The following is an 18,109-nucleotide window of genomic DNA, read 5'->3' as shown; positions in this document are numbered from 1 at the left end:
TTGTCCACAATGTTTTCAAAGTCCAGAGTAAATTTAAAGTCAAGAAATGTTGCGGTCAAGCTTCTGTGCTTGACTACATGAGCCGGCTTTCAGCAACATATGGCCAATATCTTGATTTCAATTTCCCCAGCATCAGACCATCAGCCCACACCCATACCAACCAATCCCACAAGAAACCTGGGAATCATTCTTGACAATATGCTCAACATGCCAGCACAGGTCAACGCAGCCAGCTCCTTCTGCTTACAATGAACTCTGCGTGCTTTATAAGATCTTCAAGTGGCTAACTAAGAACACCACATGCACCATCACACAAGCCTTCATCACAAGTAGATTAGACTACAGCAATGCACTCTATGCTGGGATCTTCAACCATCTCCTCCACTGACTCCAGACCATCCTTAACACTGCAGCAAGATTCATCCTCAACCTCCCACGATGCATCCACATCGTACCCCATCCCTGAGAGCTCGACTGGCTCCCAATACATAAACGCTGCCCATTCAAACTCCTCACACACGCATACAAGGCACTGCACAAGATCAGACTAACATACCTTAACAACCGTCTTCATTTTTACCGACCCACCAGACATCTGTGTTTAGCCTCGCTCTCATTCGTACAACCCCTGCATCCACAGACGCAGAATGGAAGTTCTAGCATTCTCCTACATTGCACCCAAGACCTGGGACAGCCTCTCTCAACACATTAGAGCCTCTGCTCACCTCTCAAATTCTGCAAGAAGCTGAAGACCTGACTCTTCAACTAAGTCCTCGAGGCTTACTGCCACCACACTCAAGCCTACGCCTACACGCCCACTACAGTGCCTGGCTACCATACCGGGTGATTAACCTCATTATACAAGTCAACTTTACACAACAGCATTCCCTTGGTGTTGGATTCAGGATTGTCCGAAGCCTCTGTCATGTCCTGCTTGTAAAATCATGACTTGACATAATGTAACTAAGGTAATTTTCATCTCGGATCCAGACCTTTCGATTGAGAGAATGCATTCTAACAGGGTTATAAAATCTTGCTAGACCAAAGTCTTACCCAATAAATTAGGTGTTCAATGTTAGTAACATGTTATACTCTTTAGGGCCAAATCCAAGTGCAGTAGTGTCAGGAGAAATCTCATTAATCTAATTTGTTAGATTGCAAGTCCCTCAAATCTTTGAGGCATATAAAGTGCCCCCAACTGCTTTTTCATGGTATAGTTCTAGCACTGATGATATGGGGGGAAAAGTTGAAGACTTTTGGGCTGTTACAATTGCAAATGCCGAATTCGCCAACCATATATCCAACTAATAAAACTCCTTCACTCTTTGTAACTCTGCATCACCCAGATATACCTTTTCCCTGTAGGATCTATGGGCATTAAAGGCCTTTAATTTTGTTTCAAATGGGTTAATTTCTGGACAATGTTGCCTGGAAAAGGTGTAAAATGTCTTGAGCAACATTTACAGACTTATGGATTTCTTTGATATTAAAAGGGAATCAGCTGCAAATATGAGGATGGGAATTTAGTGACCAGCCATGATGGGTGAATTGCTGTTACTTTCATTAAGTAGGTCAATCACCCCAGTTCTATAGAGTGTAAACAGATTTGGTGCAAAAACGCCATACCAAACTTGTCTCTCAATGGCAATTCAATCTGTTAACTTGCCCTTTCTACCCAATCTTACATGGGCGTAGTTGTTACTATAATGCCACATTATTAGCTCCAACAGAGTTTTCTGCATGTTCCTATTTTTCAGTACAGTCCATAACTTTGCCCAGAGGACCAAATGAAAAGATGCCCTGAGATCTACGTAATAACATGACTTGGGGTATTTGGATCTTCCTTAATTGGAGTATTATACTGGACACTTTCTTCATTAAAATTGGATTCTATAACTGGGCCTTTATGGAGCTCTCCAATTAATGTGACCAATTCTGCGGCTCCATATAAAACTCTTCCTCCCTAGATATCCTGCTGCTGCCATAGAAGACCACTTGCCAAAATGTCTTATTATCTTTAGTTTTTGGTGCGGCAACCAGGTGTTGCTTTTTATACTCCTCCTATTCCCTCCTTCCGATGTTTTATACATGCTTATACTCCTTCCTGTAAGCCACTATTGCTTCCTTGTTGCGGCTCTTGACTGCAGCTATTGATTTTTTCTTAGAGTGCCTGCTTTTATTGTTGTACAAAAGACTTTCTTTATCTGTATAAAGCTAGGTTGATATTTTCCTATAAAATTGTTCACTAGGTAAACCAACCATGGTACAGTGTATGGCTGTTACCAGGATCTCATTCTCTGGGCTTTTACTATAGGGATCTAAGACATCAGCTACCATGGAGTATATATTAGCATATTTGTCTGATGTTCCAGGATATGAGACCACCTGACACTTCTCCTATTGTTAGTATCATAAATTGGTGCTTCTGGAGCATTCTGGCCAAAAAGATCCACAAGCAGGATATTCTTGAAAAAAATAAGTGGGAGTTCCCAAAATATTTCCTAAGAAGCCACTGCAGCTTTCACCACCCACTATCCCTGCCAGCGCATTCAAATGCCAGTACACATCCTATCAAATGACCATCACACTCCTGCAGATATGAAAACATGGACTATTTCCAGCCTCTGACAGATGTGAGACTGGCTTGGAGGTCCTGGTATACATTTTTTTATATATTCTGTATCATTGAATCGCCTGCTAATGTTAAAAAAGTCAGACAGTGCCACCATGTGGCAGATTGTCATGAAGATGGGCCAGTGTCAAGACATATGTGCAGGTCCCGTGCACACTGCACCACTGGATTCAAGCTAGCCTGGCTGATGAGGGGTGATGCCCCGAAACCAGTCCCAGGATGCTTGTTTCCAGTCCAGGGAGGACCTGGCTTGGCTGTTCAGACTGGGCTGTCCCCATGAGGAACAGGGTCAAGACTGATTTGTATATGGCTGGGTCCATACTGAGGAGGCGTGGTTAGCAAAAGAACATTGGATTAAACCCAGATGTTTGTGACTTGGGCTGAATGTTTGCATTGTTCTGTATTCCTTTCAACATTTGCTCCTTTTACTGGCAAAAGTTAGGCACTGCTTGAACCCTAAACTTTAGAGATTTGTAAATGGTGCACCACATAATTTTCACATGCACAACTGCGCCTGCTTCCAGGTCTCACACTGTTTCCATGCTATGCACTGGGCAAGTATTCATGCAGTAACTCTATGCTGTACATGATTATGGTGTCATCAGTGATGTCATTAACGATGTCCTTATTATTTTATTTTATTTTAGACATTTGTAAAGCGCGGCTGTCACCATTGCAGGCATCCTGGCGCTGAAAGAAAAAGAGACAGTAATGAGAGCGGGCTAGCATGGGAAAAGCCAAGTTTTAATCTTCCTTCTGAACGGGAGGAGTTCGCTGGTGTGTCTAATCTCGATAGGGAGAGTACTCCATAGTCTGGCGGCAGTCACTTCGAAGGATCTGCCACCGGCTCTGACCTTCCTGAATCTAGGAACAACTACCAGTTTAGCGACAGAAGATCGAAGCTGTCTGGATGAGGTATTCCAGGCAAATGTACATTGCAGGGGAGCTGGACCAGCTCCATGGAGAGCCCTAAAAACTATACAGAGGGCCTTAAAATGAATTCTCTGCCTTGTAGGAAGCCAATGCAGTTTTGCCAATGCGGACGCTCCATGAGAACTTCTCGGCAACCCCAAAGCCAGTTTAGCAGCAGCTGATTGGACCCTCTGGAGCCTGTCCAGCAAGAACTCAGGGGACCCGAGCAGGAGGGCATTACAGTAATCCAACCTGCTAAGAATAGTACATCTGACCACTTGGGCGCGGGCAAAGGTAGGTAAGAGGGGCAAGACTTTCCCTAGGGAGCGAAGGATGGCAAAACAACAGGCAGACGTTTTTTGAACATGCGTCTCCATGCTGAGCCTCTGATCAAACATGACCCCAAGGTTGCGCACAGATTCCACCGGCTGTACATTGGACCTAGTTTCCGGGGGCCAAAAATTAGTCGGAAAAGGTTGGGGAATCCTAGTACCTGCACTGAAAAGCACCTCCGTCTTTCCTGCGTTAAACTGAAGGGAGTTATCCTTCAGCCAACTAGACGTTTCACGCAGACAATTATGTAAAGCCTCCACGGAGGTTGAGTCCTCACCTTCCAGGGAGAAAATCATCTGCGTGTCGTCGGCATAGTTCACAATCCTGATGCCGAAGCTTTTGATGAGAGAGATCAGAGGTCTAAGGTATATATTAAAGAGAATTGGGCTGATTTCCGAGCCCTGAGGGACTCCATGTGTTACCAGGGAAAAATCTGACTGGAAAGGTGGCATGGATACTGCCTGCTGCCTATACTGCAGAAATGAATGGAGCCAATGCAGTGCGGTATCTCTCACTCCCGCCTCCCACAGCCTCCGTATTAGGATCCTATGGTTCACCGTGTCAAAGGCAGCAGACATGTCGAGCAGGATCAGGAACGCTGCCTGTCTTCTGCCTGCACGCCTTTGAAGCTCGTCCATAGCGGTGATGAGGGCTGTTTCGGTCCCATGAGCAGGCCGAAAACCGAATTGGTCCCCATCTAATAATAGATGGAGTTCGAGATAGTTGGAAAGAGTGTTACTGACCAAACGCTCAACTATCTTGGCGGGGAAAGGCAGCAGGGAGATGGGTCGATAGTTCTTAGAACAGTCAGGGTCTAAGGAGGGCTTCTTTAACAGAGGAGAAACTAACGCCCGTTTCCAATGAACTGGAACAGTACCAGTCACCAGAGATTGGTTACAGATTTGGTGAAGAGGGGGGAATAGTTCATCCTCAAATTCCTTCCAAACTTTGGGAGGCACCGGATCCAAAGGAGAACCGGAGACGATCCCTCTGGCTAATTTAGTGAAGGCCTCATAGGGAAGTAGAGGGAACTCGAGTAGCGTTTCACTCGTAGCCAGGGCAAGGCCAGTCAATCGTTCTACTGGAGAAACAGGGCTCAGGCCAGATGGGGGGCCAAACTCCAGAGGCATGTCCAGGTCTTTAAGGATGAGTTCGATTTTTTCCTTAAAAAATGCGGCAAGGTTGTCGCAAAGATCTTGGGACGGGACAATCGCATTCTTGGAACACTCCGGGTTAGTGACGCTGTTTAGTATGTTAAAAATACTCCTGGAGTTGTTGGTGGTGTTGCAAATCAGCGAGGAATAGTATTCAGCTTTAGATTTTCTAATCAGATTCTTATAGGTAGAGACCTTGGTTTTCCAGAGCTCTTTCGAGGTGTTAATATAATCGCGTCTCCACCTTCTCTCCGCTTGTTTACAACCTTGCTTTAAATTTTTTAGTTCGTCATTGAACCAGGGGGCAGAGTCTTTGCCCTTGCAGCTACGTGTTTTTAACGGGGCATGGGCATCAAGGACCGTATTAATTCTGGTGCAGAGAGAGGTGCAATTTTCATCTATGTTCAACTTCTCATCGAAGGGCTGTTCCAAATGGAACCTCACCGGTAAGGTGCCGCCGTATGAGGGCCCTCCAGTCTCTACACTTAATTTCCGTAGACAACACGGGGGCTTTATGGTCAGTCCAATCCATAGGTAAGGTTTCCCCCATCGCCACCAGGTCGGGGGCTGCGAAGACCAAATCTAAGAGATGACCAGCTGTATGGGTGGCTTTAGTGACAAGATGAGAAAGACCAAATCTATCACAGGCTTGGGCTAGGTTCCCGAGACCCGAGTCAAGGGTCCCGTTGCACCAGAGATTAAAATCACCAAGGATGAGAAGCTTATGATGGGAGAAGGCGATATTAGTTAGGGTATGCTTGTTGCTGCTGAAGGCTAAATGACCCTGGCGGGCGATAGCATACTATCGCGGTGACATTAGTCCCGGAGTGGGTCTGTATTGATAGTCCTAGCAGCTCAGTGCCCAGAGTAAGGTCTAAAATAAGGGCCTTGAGGCAACAAGATGCTCTAAAAAATAACTCCCACTCCCCCGCCTCTACCAGTAGGCCTAGGGGTGTGAAGGAATTTAAACCCAGGAGGACACGCAAATCCAGGGTCAACCAAACAGTCAGGACGGGTCCAAGTTTCCGTCATAAAAAGAATGTCCAATTCGTGAGTCTCAATCAAGAGTTGGATCTCCATACTATGTTTAGGCAGGGACCTAACATTAAGAAGCCCACACTTTAAAAGACCGTCACACAAAAAGTCGGCTCGAGGGTGCGATGTAAGTGACAGGGAGAGAGTTCCTTTATCCACATGGAGCTCGCCTATTCGGATGAGCGCCTCCCTGGAGTAGGAGCCCCCAATGGGAAGCCGATCAGGATAAGGGCCAGGGCAGGCAGCGTGACTGGCCCATGGCGCTACCTTGGCGGGGACGGGCGCAGACGGGCTTACCTTTGGCGCGCCTTCGGCGCGCTGACGGCACGCCCGCTGCGCTCGTCTGCTGCGCGTTCTACAAATGCACATCTTTGTAGTGGGGAGGAAGGCGTGGCCTCCCGGCAGTGGGCGTGGCCTAGTTAGCGAGGCTGATGGCGGCTGTATCTTTTTCCCACCCGCGGCAGCGTGATCAGGAGCTGCGCGAGGATGTTTCAGCAGGTATGCAGGGGGGGAAGTGCCTATGGAGCAGCGTGACACAGATGAAAACAATGGTGACAAATTTCAATATTTTTAAAAGCTCGGCTAAGATCTCCCGGCTTCCGCCTCAGGAGTCTATTCTCTGAAGTCAATTGAGATGTCATCTGTGCAGTCATCAATGATTTAATATAAATGTAATATGTGAGGTGAGTGCATGGCGGGGCACAAGTTGGCTCAGTAAAGTTAAATTGGGATCTCTGTTTGACCTTAAGTTGACATCCTCAAGCTATTTCAACCTGCAGCTATAGAGACTCTAAGATTTTGCCTCAATATCTTACTTTCACAGAGACTTGCACATGATCCGTTTAAAAATGCAAAGGTCGTGCCAATCTTGAAGAAACCTAGTGTTGACCCTGAGCAAGTACTGACCGATTTAATGTTTCCTTTTATCTGCATAAATCGCTCTCACTCAACTTTTTGGAAGCTTCCAGTGTCCTCAATACACCACAGGCAGTTTTCTACTGACTACACAATACTAAGTTGATCCCTTTTGCTACCCTGCATAACCAAAGGATCGAAGTGAATGATGTAAATGTCAGTACCCTGATGCTCCTTACGCTGCCAGCAGCAAATGACATCATCAACCGATCTACCCTTTTGGGCTGCTTTGGTGAGGCAAAAATCGTAAGCTCACCTGTGTTCTGGTTTAGGTTTTTCTTAGTTAATTATTTCCAAGCAGCCTCATTATGTATTTTGCTGATAACAGTGCCCTTAGTCTGAACTCCTGGCTGACAAAAGGGGTGAGAAGTCAGCCTGATATAGTGTTTCGTGAAAAAGAAAATATTCAGTTTCTTTCTGAATTTTAGGAGGGTTGGTTCTCTTTCCACGTCAGAGGGAATGTATAGGAAATAACCATATGTGCATAACGTCCCCCCAGATTTTTGTCTTATCTGTTTTCCTGGCTTTAGACCTCCATGCGCTTTACCCATGTTAACCTCTAGTAAGATGACTGTGCTTCCCCTTCAAACATGGTTCCAATGGCCTATTCATAATTATTTATATTTAGCTTGCCTATAGGTCCCAATTATATGCCATACGAAGTGTACCCAGGGCCTGGAAGTTTAGTGCTACTAGTGGACTGCAACACCAATTGTGCCCTCCACTACTGTGGCAGTGACAACATGGCTCCAGGCCTACCCTGTGTTTACTCACTATTGCAGTGCAACCTGTTAAAATACCCTTTTGACAGGTACAAACCTCCCTCCTAAATATTGCTAAGTCACCCCATGTCAGCTTTGTAGCCCAAAAGATAGTATGCATGGTGTTTTAAAGTGGGACATATAGAAAATTAATATTACCATAGGGTAGGAAAAACGTTGGGCTCAGAAGGGGTACAATTTACTATTGCCTCTCCAGTTAGTGCAACAGTAGGGAAAGCGTTTGATTCAGGAGGTGTAGGATTTACTATTCCCACTCCAATATGTGCAACAGTAGGGAAAGTGTTGGACTCAGGAGAGGTAAAATGTAGTATTCCCACTGTAGTTGGTGAAGCAGTAAGGGAAGCGTTGGACTCAGGAGTTGTCAAATTGACTTTTTCTTCTCCGTCGGTGCAACAGTAGGGAAAACGTTAAACTTAGGAGTAGTTAAGTTTTACCATTCGCATTCCAGTCGGTGCAACAGTAGGGAACGCGTTGGACTAAGAAGGGGTCAAATTTACTATTCCCACTTAAGTCTGTGCAACAATAGGAAAAGCATTAAACTCGAGAGGGGTTACATTTAATATTACCACTCCAGTTTATGTAACAGTAAGGAAAGCGGCAGACTAAGGACTAAGGAGGGGCAACATGTACTGTTCCCACTCCAGTCTGTGCAACAGTAGGGAGAGCATTGGACTCAGGAGGAGTAAAATTTACTATTCCCATTCTAGTCTCTGCAACAGTAGGGAAAGTGTTGGGCTCGGGAGGGGTGAAATGTACTATTCCCACTCTGGTCGGTGCAACAGTAGAGAGACATTAGTTCACTTCAATTAAGAAACATATTTTAACAACTCTATTAAATAACAAAAAATATAAATATTTAAATTGTAAAATTATGTGTCTAAACTTTAACAAAAAATTTACAAATTACAGAATGGTTACATATTTTATTAATTAGTATCAGTTGAAGAAAATAATATTAATTTCGTTAAAATACCACACTATATTCTTACAATCATAACAATTAAAATGTAATTGACATTAAAAAGCATAACACAACTAATATATTTAAAAAAAACACACAATTTTAATAAATATATACATAATTTTAAATGTGGTATTACTTAACTTACCACTCTATACATCTGCAAACTAAATAACACACACCTAAATTGCAACTTAACAAATATGATAAGTTCCCAATTTACACAATTATCATTTAAATAATGAACATAACATTAATAATTATCAAAAAGTATTTCTTAATTATCTAAAATGGCAATGAAGTTTTATCATCTTTAGGAGATGCAGAAATGTGTTTTTATGTTGCATCGTATATAGTGAAATGTATTGCTGTAAGGAAATCAATTATTCTTTCTGTGTAGCATACAATTCTTTATTGCTCAATTTGCACATATCTTCTAAAACGAAGCATGTACATGCACTTTATTAATATTGCGCGATACTTTTGCGAAAATTGCACATAATATATCATTTAGAATTACAGAATAATTTTAAGTATTGATATTGCTGGAATATATGTATAGTACTGTAGTAGGTTGTTTTATACTTTATATGTTTTCCATTGATTTTATTTCATAATTTTGTGAAGGCTTTGTTTACTGTTCTGCTTATATGGTTGTGTTTAACAAACCGAATAAAGCTTTTGAACTGAATTAACTTCCCAACTTGTACCCCTAAAAACCCACCTAAAATATATCTTTAAAAGTATAATAATTACACAATTTACATATTAATTTGCAATAAACAAATTAATAATAATTAACTAACAATGTATTCATTATTTTAATTACCTTCCCACCCTTTACCCATACAAACACAACAACCCGCACTTGAAATATAACTTTAAAAGTATCGTAATTGCACAATTTACATAACTAATTATCAATTAAATAACTAATTTACTTCCCACCCTGTACCCCTACAAACCCTATAACCTGCACCTAAAACATAACTTAAAAATACATTAGTTACACAATTTCCAAAATTAATTATTAATTACATCATTTTAATAATTAAACATTAATTATTAATTATTATGATTAATTTACTTCCCATCCTGTTCTCCTACAATCCGCACCTAAAACGTAACTTAAAATCTTTATTAATTACACAAATGTTACTTAATTATTATCAATACACTAATTAATAATAATTAAATTCCCACCACAAACCCTACAAACCCCAAGACCCGCTATGACAGTGAAATTAAAATAAACAATTACATTTAATTTAAAAAGAACAAAATATTTGCCAACTATAATAAAAAACAACAATAATTATACAAACAATTTGTAACATATACTGAAATTCATAAAAGTAATTTAAAACGATATTATTAACAGCGATATTTTTTGTAAACGATATTAACAACATAGACATTTTTAACATCGATATTAACTACATAGATATTTTTGAAAAGATATTAATAGCATAGATATTTTTAACATCAATATTACTTACCTTAGAAAATCGATATTCTTGACAACAATATTCCTGCATCACGATATTTGTGGATAATTGAATATAAAAAGTCTAAATTTCTGCTTCTCAATATTTTTTTAATGGATATTGTGTCTGAAATCCCGTAAAAAGGTGTCACGGCTTTCGGTAGGAAAGAGGCACATGTTCTCAGAACCAGTTTATGTGAGAAAACATTTGTATAAGGAGAATGCACAGAGAGTGCCTTCAGTTTGCTAACCATCCAGGCTGATGTAATGGCCACTAAAAAGGCAGTTTTAATTGTTCGAAGAAACAGAGGACAATTGTCCAGACGCTCGAAGTGCAAAAAAATCAAGAACATCAAGTTTAGGGTCAAGTTCATAGGTGACTTAAACACGGAGAGCTGGTCTGGCAACCACAAGAACACCAATGTGGCGAAAAGATAGCTTTTAACTGTTCCAAAAGCAAAGCTTTGCTGAGCTAACCAAAGAACAAATACCAACACTTATGATAAAGTTGCAGTTAGGGGATCAATATGTTTTGTAGCACACCAAGCCACAGATTTGTCCGAAAGGCAGAAGTACACTATCTTGGCTGAGGGATATCTGACTGCCAGAATGACATTGCAGACTTCTGCAGGGAGGTAGAAAACTGTTAATTGCTGCAGCTCAGTCTCCATGCATGAAGGTGGAGCATGTGCAGGTTCGAGTGGATGACCCTGCCCTGTTGCTGTGACAATAGATTCTCTTTAAGGGGCAACCTGATCAGAGGGCCGATGCTCTTGCTCAGGAGTTTAGGATTAGCATACTCTCCATACCTAATCTGGATCTACCAGAATAACTTCGGCCCAGTTGTTACTGATCTTCTTAAGAACTCTACGCAGGAGTGGTATCAGCAGAAAGGCGAACAGAAGGCCTGAGCTCCGTTTGAAACGAAAACTGTTTCCATGAAAACTCCAGCACTCAAAAGTGCTGACATTCCATGTTCTCGGTGGTGGCAATAGATCTAACCACGATTCTCTCTAATCATTAAAGAGATCTCGCACCACCTTGGATGAAGTCGCCATCTGTGATCTACTATGCATCAAAGGCTGAGGGCTGAGTTTGTCTGCCCTGGAGTTCAGAGAGCGCACTAGGTGTTGAACTACCAGGAATATGTCCTGATGTTCCAGCCATGTTTGCCAGGTGGCTTGGGTTACCAACAGGATGCAGGAGCCCATGAGGCCCAGCAGCCTCAGAGTCAGTCTCACCAAAAAATGCAGGATAGAGGTTGTAACATGGGAATCATAGCCTGAATATTCAGGATTCACCACTTCAAAGGATAGGCCCAAAACTGCCCAGAATAGCTCCAATAGAAGGGGGCATTTGAGACGGAGTCAGCATGACTTCAGCATGTTGTTAGTAAACCCTAGCAAATGCAGGAGGTCCGCCGTAGTCTGGAAGTGGCAGGCAACTAACAGTGACAAGCCCACATTAAACAGACAGTCATCGATTTAGATGAAGACTGCAACCCTGACCTCCACACCTCCACAGAAGTGCTGCAACCACTGCCATCACCTTAGTGAACACCTGAGGGGCACTAGTAAAGACAAAAAGGAGCACAACAAAATAAAAGATGCAATGCTCATGGCCTACCTTAAACAACAGGTAATGCCTGTGAGCAGGCAGGAAAGGAATATGAAGGTATGCATCCTGCAAATCCAGTTCTACTATCCAGTCTGCAGGGTCCAGGGCAGACAGAACCTGAGCCAACATGAGCATCTTAAATTTCTCCTTCTTCAGGAAGAAGTTGAGAGTGTGAAGATGTATAATAGGGCAAAGGCCTCTGTCCTGCTTGAGCACCAGAAAGTAGCAGGAATAGCAACCACAAACTACTAATGCCAGCCAAGAGCCTGTAAACTAAATGCTACTATGGGCCTGCTAGTGGTCCTGCAGTTGATTGTACCACCCCCTTAAGTAGCCCTTTAAACATATCTCAGGCTTGTCACTGGAGAACCTGTGTGGGCAGTTGTAAACAGCCGTGTGAACCTGGCAAGTTGACCCTCTTGCCTGGCCCAAACCATCCTATTCAATACATAGAATTTACCCTTAAGGTAGGCCCTAGACAGCTCTGAGGGCAGACTGCAATGTATTTAAAAAAGTAAAATATGTATCTATAAGTTTTACATGTACAAGTAGTGAAAACCTCTTAAATTCATTTTTCACTCCTGCAAGCCTATCCCTCCCATAGGTTAACAGTGAGATTATCTTATTACATTTTATAAGTGTCCTTCCAAATTGGGAAAAGATAGATATTTTGAGTTTGGTGTCACTTAACTCACAATTTAACATTAGAACTTATGGTAAAGATGGATATTAAGTTACAAGTCTGAAAATGCCACTTTTATAAAGTTAAAGACACACAATTGATGGACAGAATGCAGAACAAATCAAAACATTCATCCCCAATAAAGAGATCTGGGTTAAATCCATAATTTTTTTGTTCATCATGCTACCCCAGTTTAGATCCGTCGATTATCTCCTTGTGTTTACTGTTAGAAAGTTGGCATTTTCTCACTTTGACCATTCTGTGCCTTCTGCCTGTCTTTGATTACATGTGTGGGGTGGGTGACAGCTGGGTTTTGTGAATTTCTTCTAGACAGTCATACACAAAGGAAACTTAGGTGTGCCTGATGGGCCACCCACATCCTGATGGGCAATTAACATCCTAATGGGTCATCCTGAGCAGGATGTGAGGGAGGACTTGGCACTTGCACCTGAATGGAACATGCCTGTCCCCACACAGCGCAGCATACCCCCCTGTAGTGAGTCTGAAGCCAGGTCAGGAAGGGCAGGTACTTTGTGCACTTCAAAGGCCTGAAGTCTCCCCCACTTCAAAGGTACAACTGGGCATAAGTCCTGGACTCCATCACTTCAGTGCACTTCTGGACCTGAGATTCGTGTCCCCGGTTGGCCCGTTATGCTTTTGAGCACTATATTTCAAGATATTCTTTGAAAATTCATATTCCTGGTTCTACCTTTTGGATTTTTGTTGTTTTGGTTGTTTTGTTCATTAAATTAAGCTCTATTTTTCTAACCTGGTGTGGAGTATTTTTGTGTGGTGTTTTCCCTCTTTTACTGTTTTAAGTGTTGCACAAATACTTTACACATTGCTTCTTAAGTTAAGTCTACCTGCTCGTTTGAAACTACCAGAGGGGGAGCACAGGTTAATTTAGGGTGTGTATCTGAAATACTCTGAGTATGATTGTGGTCCTTACTTGGACAGGGTGAATAGCTCTGCCAACTAGAGACCCAATTTCTAACAATATCAAAAATGTGTACGAAAAGTGGACAGAGGTATCTCTCTCCAGATATGTGCCGATGGAGTAGAAAGAAAAGAACTGATGTCAGCGCACTGGGTGGCCCCCATATATGCACCGCATGTTACTTCCGGCGAGGATGGCACTTACAGTGCCGACAAGGAACTGAACAATGCCACCCACTGCCTGGCAGAGGTATTGCTCACAATTTTCCCAATCCATTCTGACACTTGTGGAATATTCTAAGGTATGGAATCTGAGGCTAGAAGTCTATCAGACATACTAATACTGTTTCTCAGGAATGGGGCCAGTTCAAAAAATAATGTAATTACTATTTTTAATAGATAGCTATTAATAATCCAATTTTTAATGATGAAGTTTAATTTAAAAAAAGGAAAGGTAACTTTTAGAAAGTTACAATTTACCAGCCTGAACTGTCAGAAGGCTAATTGGCATACGCCTCTGCCAGCTCTCAGCCTAGAATAGGTGTGAAATGCCACCCAGGAGCAAGTTGACAACAGTGCTTACATTTAAAATAAGCAACTCATACAATTTTCATTGATTCCTCGCCCACCTAAAAAGAACCACTCATTACGTATGACAGCATGCTGGTACTTACACCTCAATCTCTTAGTAAAGTTGTGAAAGATTTTTTGTGTAAAGGCCGTAGGGGCCTTTGTTGGTTGATGTGAAGCAACATAAGGGAGAAGACATCAAGAATATGTTTATAGCTGATGAAGCCAATGTGACTCCACAATGAAGGACCAGCATTTGTCAACTATGGTTAAAGAGATTTTATTTTGGATTACCAATCAATCTAGTACATAACCAAAGCAAAAATAAGTTAAAAAGATACAGCAACACAGATTGAGTCGCAATAAAATGAGATACAGAATAGCAACAGCAACAACAATAAAGAAACAAATTAATGCAAATAGCTATTCCTTAAAGAAACTTCCCTGTTCTCTTCTAAACATAGATCACTAGGACATCCACTAAGGGTCTGTATTTAGCGAGCATAGAAGGTGTCAGCATATTGAGACTTCAATAATAGTCTTAGAAAAAGAAAATAAGAGTTTAACATGGAGCTTATAAACCAAGCAGAGAGGTCTGTACCTCTCTAGGTTTAAATGGAATCTGCATTCTCTGACTGTGAGAACACCAATTAAAAGAAACAGGAGACTCAGAAACATCCCTATCTCCTTTCACACCACCAGGAACCAATCAAATTGTTACTCAAGAGAGCATCTGTAACATGATTCTGTTTCCCAATCGAAACTTGGACTGTGTTTCTCAACCTTGAACATCTCTACATTCTGGTACGTGATGAACAGAAGGCCTCTTTAGACCATTAATTCTCCATGTTCATTGCCAAGTTCTTCCTGCCAGGCCTCACTATCAGCAGTCTAATACAAACAATAAACCTTTCTCTAACTAGCAAACATCATGGTAATACACCTGCAAAAGAAAAAAGAATATGCTGGCAAAGCTAAATGCATTTTAGTTGTTGGCTGTAGTCAGGCTGCGCTAGCTGAGCAGTTAATATGAACTCGGATACATGACAGTACATACACACGTGTAACTTGAAGAATAAATGTAAAATGTGAGTAAAAGAGTGCATGATTGCCTTTCATTATTATGTTTAAATGTTTCACACATGCTAAGGATCTTAAGGCACACAGTGAATATAATGTCATATTCAAGTACATAATTGTAAAATTGTGAAGTATAAGGCTGAGCCTAAATTGCTCTGCTCTACATGCATAAACATTTGCATAGTTTTGTTGACAGTGACACATTAACCCCTTGAGTGCCCGCCCCTTTCCCCGTCCTGTGCCGGCCGTTGCATTAGCGGGCGGGGTTTATGACGAGCTGGTCTCGTCATGGGCACAGCGCAACCGCGGCCCATGACGAGACCAGCTCGTCATGGGCACTCAAGAGGTTAATGATTTCATGGGAATTGCTTGTTGACAGAATGTTTCGTATATTTTGGAATTAATTTATAAAGCTAACAATAGGTAGCATTAAAACAAAAAACATTCGGTCTCACTGAGGAAGAATTTCATTGCACCGTTTCTCACAAGTGTGTATAGCTAACATGCTTAAATACCTGATAGTATAAAATGTTCTCTAACTCAATAAAGATAGACACAATCATATACTCTTACAATTTATGATGTTGAGAGTTATTCATGTGTGGTATCCATTAGGACAATGTTCTGCACAGTTGCTAAGAAGCCTAATATAAAAAGAAAAGAATCACTGAAATGTATTTGAACCCTGTTTCTTAGCAGATGATTGCAAGGCCTGCTCTTTCTGTAACCATTGCTTTAAATATGAGCTATTGTATATTTCATTGTAGTCATGGATTGTGCCATTAACTAATACGATTTTAGGGATGTTTGCCTACATTTTGGAATACATCATTCTGACTGATTAAATGGGAACTGCCTTGTATAAGACTGCATTGATTTCACTCTCTATCTTTGTGAGGACTATCAATATCCTTCTTTTCAGGGACTTTGGACAGCTTGCTGTTGAGTTGTTAGACCAATCTTACAAACACGATGAGCAAGTTGCAATGAAGCTCCTGACCTATGAGCTTAAGAACTGGAGCAATTCCACCTGTCTCAAACTAGCAGTGGCCGCCAAGCACAGGGACTTCATAGCTCATACCTGCAGCCAAATGTTACTAACAGACATGTGGATGGGCAGACTTCGCATGCGGAAAAATCCAGGCCTTAAGGTAATGGCACTACCCCACCACCCAGTTACATACTATGGCATCATGAGTGTTCTGCCACTTTTAAAATGTCAAGTATCATTTGCTAATGGCTCTACCACTCTCTGTGTTTGTCTAGACTAGACATGTACATATAGCACACGCAAACCACTGACAGTCTACATAGATCATGACATGGTAAATAATAACACAGACTGGAAGTCTGTAAAAATTAGAATTTTCTTTTGGACCAGAAAATCTGAATACTTCATAATATCCTCACCAAGTATAGGCTAATTTTCAGATGATGCTGTTATTTTGGAGTATCGCCTCAATGCCTCTTGCAAAACCTGCATTCAATCTTCTAACCTGAAAACACATTTCTTCTTCGTAATTCTTAGAATCAGTAATTACCTCCCACCCCTCCCATGGCATCAGCACCAAACCACATTACTAGCTGCCCTTCTTATGCTACACACAATACAAAAAGAAAAAGTTTCATTCATGTCTCCCTAAAAGCATGCAAAAAGGTGTAGTTGTAGAGCAATTTTGGATGTTTCATGGTACAGACCATAGATTATGGTCGAACACAATACTAACATAATCTATGAAAAGACGCAGTTAAGGCATCCAAGCACCTCAACACACTCATAACGTATTTTGTGTTATTAAATGTTTTAAATACATTTTGTATTTTTAAAAAAGGCCATGTGTCAGACTAAATCAAAATTGAAAATGTATTATTAATAGTTCACCTTTTATTGTTGCTTGCTTTCATTGTCTGCAGGTATTATTTCCATATGAGTTCCATTCATTGTTTTTTTGCTTTTCTAAGTGAGACCCCTCAAGAGTGACTGATATGCCCAGACGTGGGTCCCATGCTCATTTTTCTCAGTGACTCAATTTTTAGGTCTCGCCTAGGCAGCGCGCATGCGCTGCCGTAGGAGGGCCTTTAGCCATCGGTCTGCTCCTTTTCAAGCACACTCGTGCTTGTGCTGGCATCCACCTTGTGGGAGCAAGCAGCGGCATGCGTGCTCATTGGCCGCTGCTCACTCAAGGCGGATGCCACCACAAGCACAAGTGTGCTTGAAAACAACTGCTGCTTGTTTGAATTTCCGCATTAGTCATTCACAGTCATTAAACACAGCGTGGGCCGAGTTTTTTTCTTTTTTCTTCCCCCCTCTCGCTCTCTCTCTTTCTTGTCGCAGGTCGCATAGAGACAGCAATTCGGCTTACAATTTTCTTTGTAACAACAATTAACAATAGCCTCAATATAAGGCAGACACTACTGAGCCCTAAAATATCACATTATAAGTTTTCCCTTGTGCACGGCTCTCTCTCCAAAGGGTCCCATCAAATTCATTGCATTATGTTTGCATGTTACTTTCCTACTACCAGCTGCGGGGCATAAAGTGAATTGAATAAGCAGTGTCAGTACTTTATCTGGCGAGGGCCGTGCTTTTTATTCATTCTCTCCTCACTCACTCTCTCTCTTCCTCGCACTTGCACCACTGCCACCACCACGTCCACCACCACCACGTCCACCACCACCACCACCACGTTTACCACCACTACCAGCACCACATCCACCACCATGTCCACCACCACCACGTCCCCCACCACCATGTCCACCACCCCCACGTTCACCACCACGTCCACCACCATGTCCACCTCCAAGTCCACCATCACCACGTCCACCACCACATCCAACACCACATCCACCACCACATCCACCACCACGTCCACAACCACCACGTCCACCAACACCACCACGTCCACCATTACCATGTCCACCACCACATCCATCACCACCACGTCCACCCCACCACGACCACCACCATGTCCACCACCACCATGTCAACCACCACCATGTCCACCACCACCACA

The 18,109-nt window shown here is 42.2% G+C and overlaps 1 protein-coding gene across 1 annotated transcript in view; it reads left to right on the top strand.

Annotated features, from left to right (window-relative positions):
• Positions 1-18,109, top strand: part of TRPM1 (transient receptor potential cation channel subfamily M member 1) — a gene marked incomplete at its 5' end in the record, with an annotated part of 381,597 nt that overhangs the window by 217,628 nt on the left and 145,860 nt on the right. Inside the window, one exon of the mRNA XM_085646142.1 lies at positions 16,018-16,246. Within this exon, the coding sequence (XP_085502268.1) occupies positions 16,018-16,246 (229 nt within the window). The remainder of the gene's footprint in view (positions 1-16,017; positions 16,247-18,109) is intronic.

This window comes from Triturus cristatus, chromosome 3_1, assembly GCF_964204655.1.
Source record: "Triturus cristatus chromosome 3_1, aTriCri1.1, whole genome shotgun sequence".
In the NCBI taxonomy this organism is placed as follows: domain Eukaryota; kingdom Metazoa; phylum Chordata; class Amphibia; order Caudata; family Salamandridae; genus Triturus; species Triturus cristatus.
This window is presented reverse-complemented; position numbering and strand designations above follow the sequence as displayed.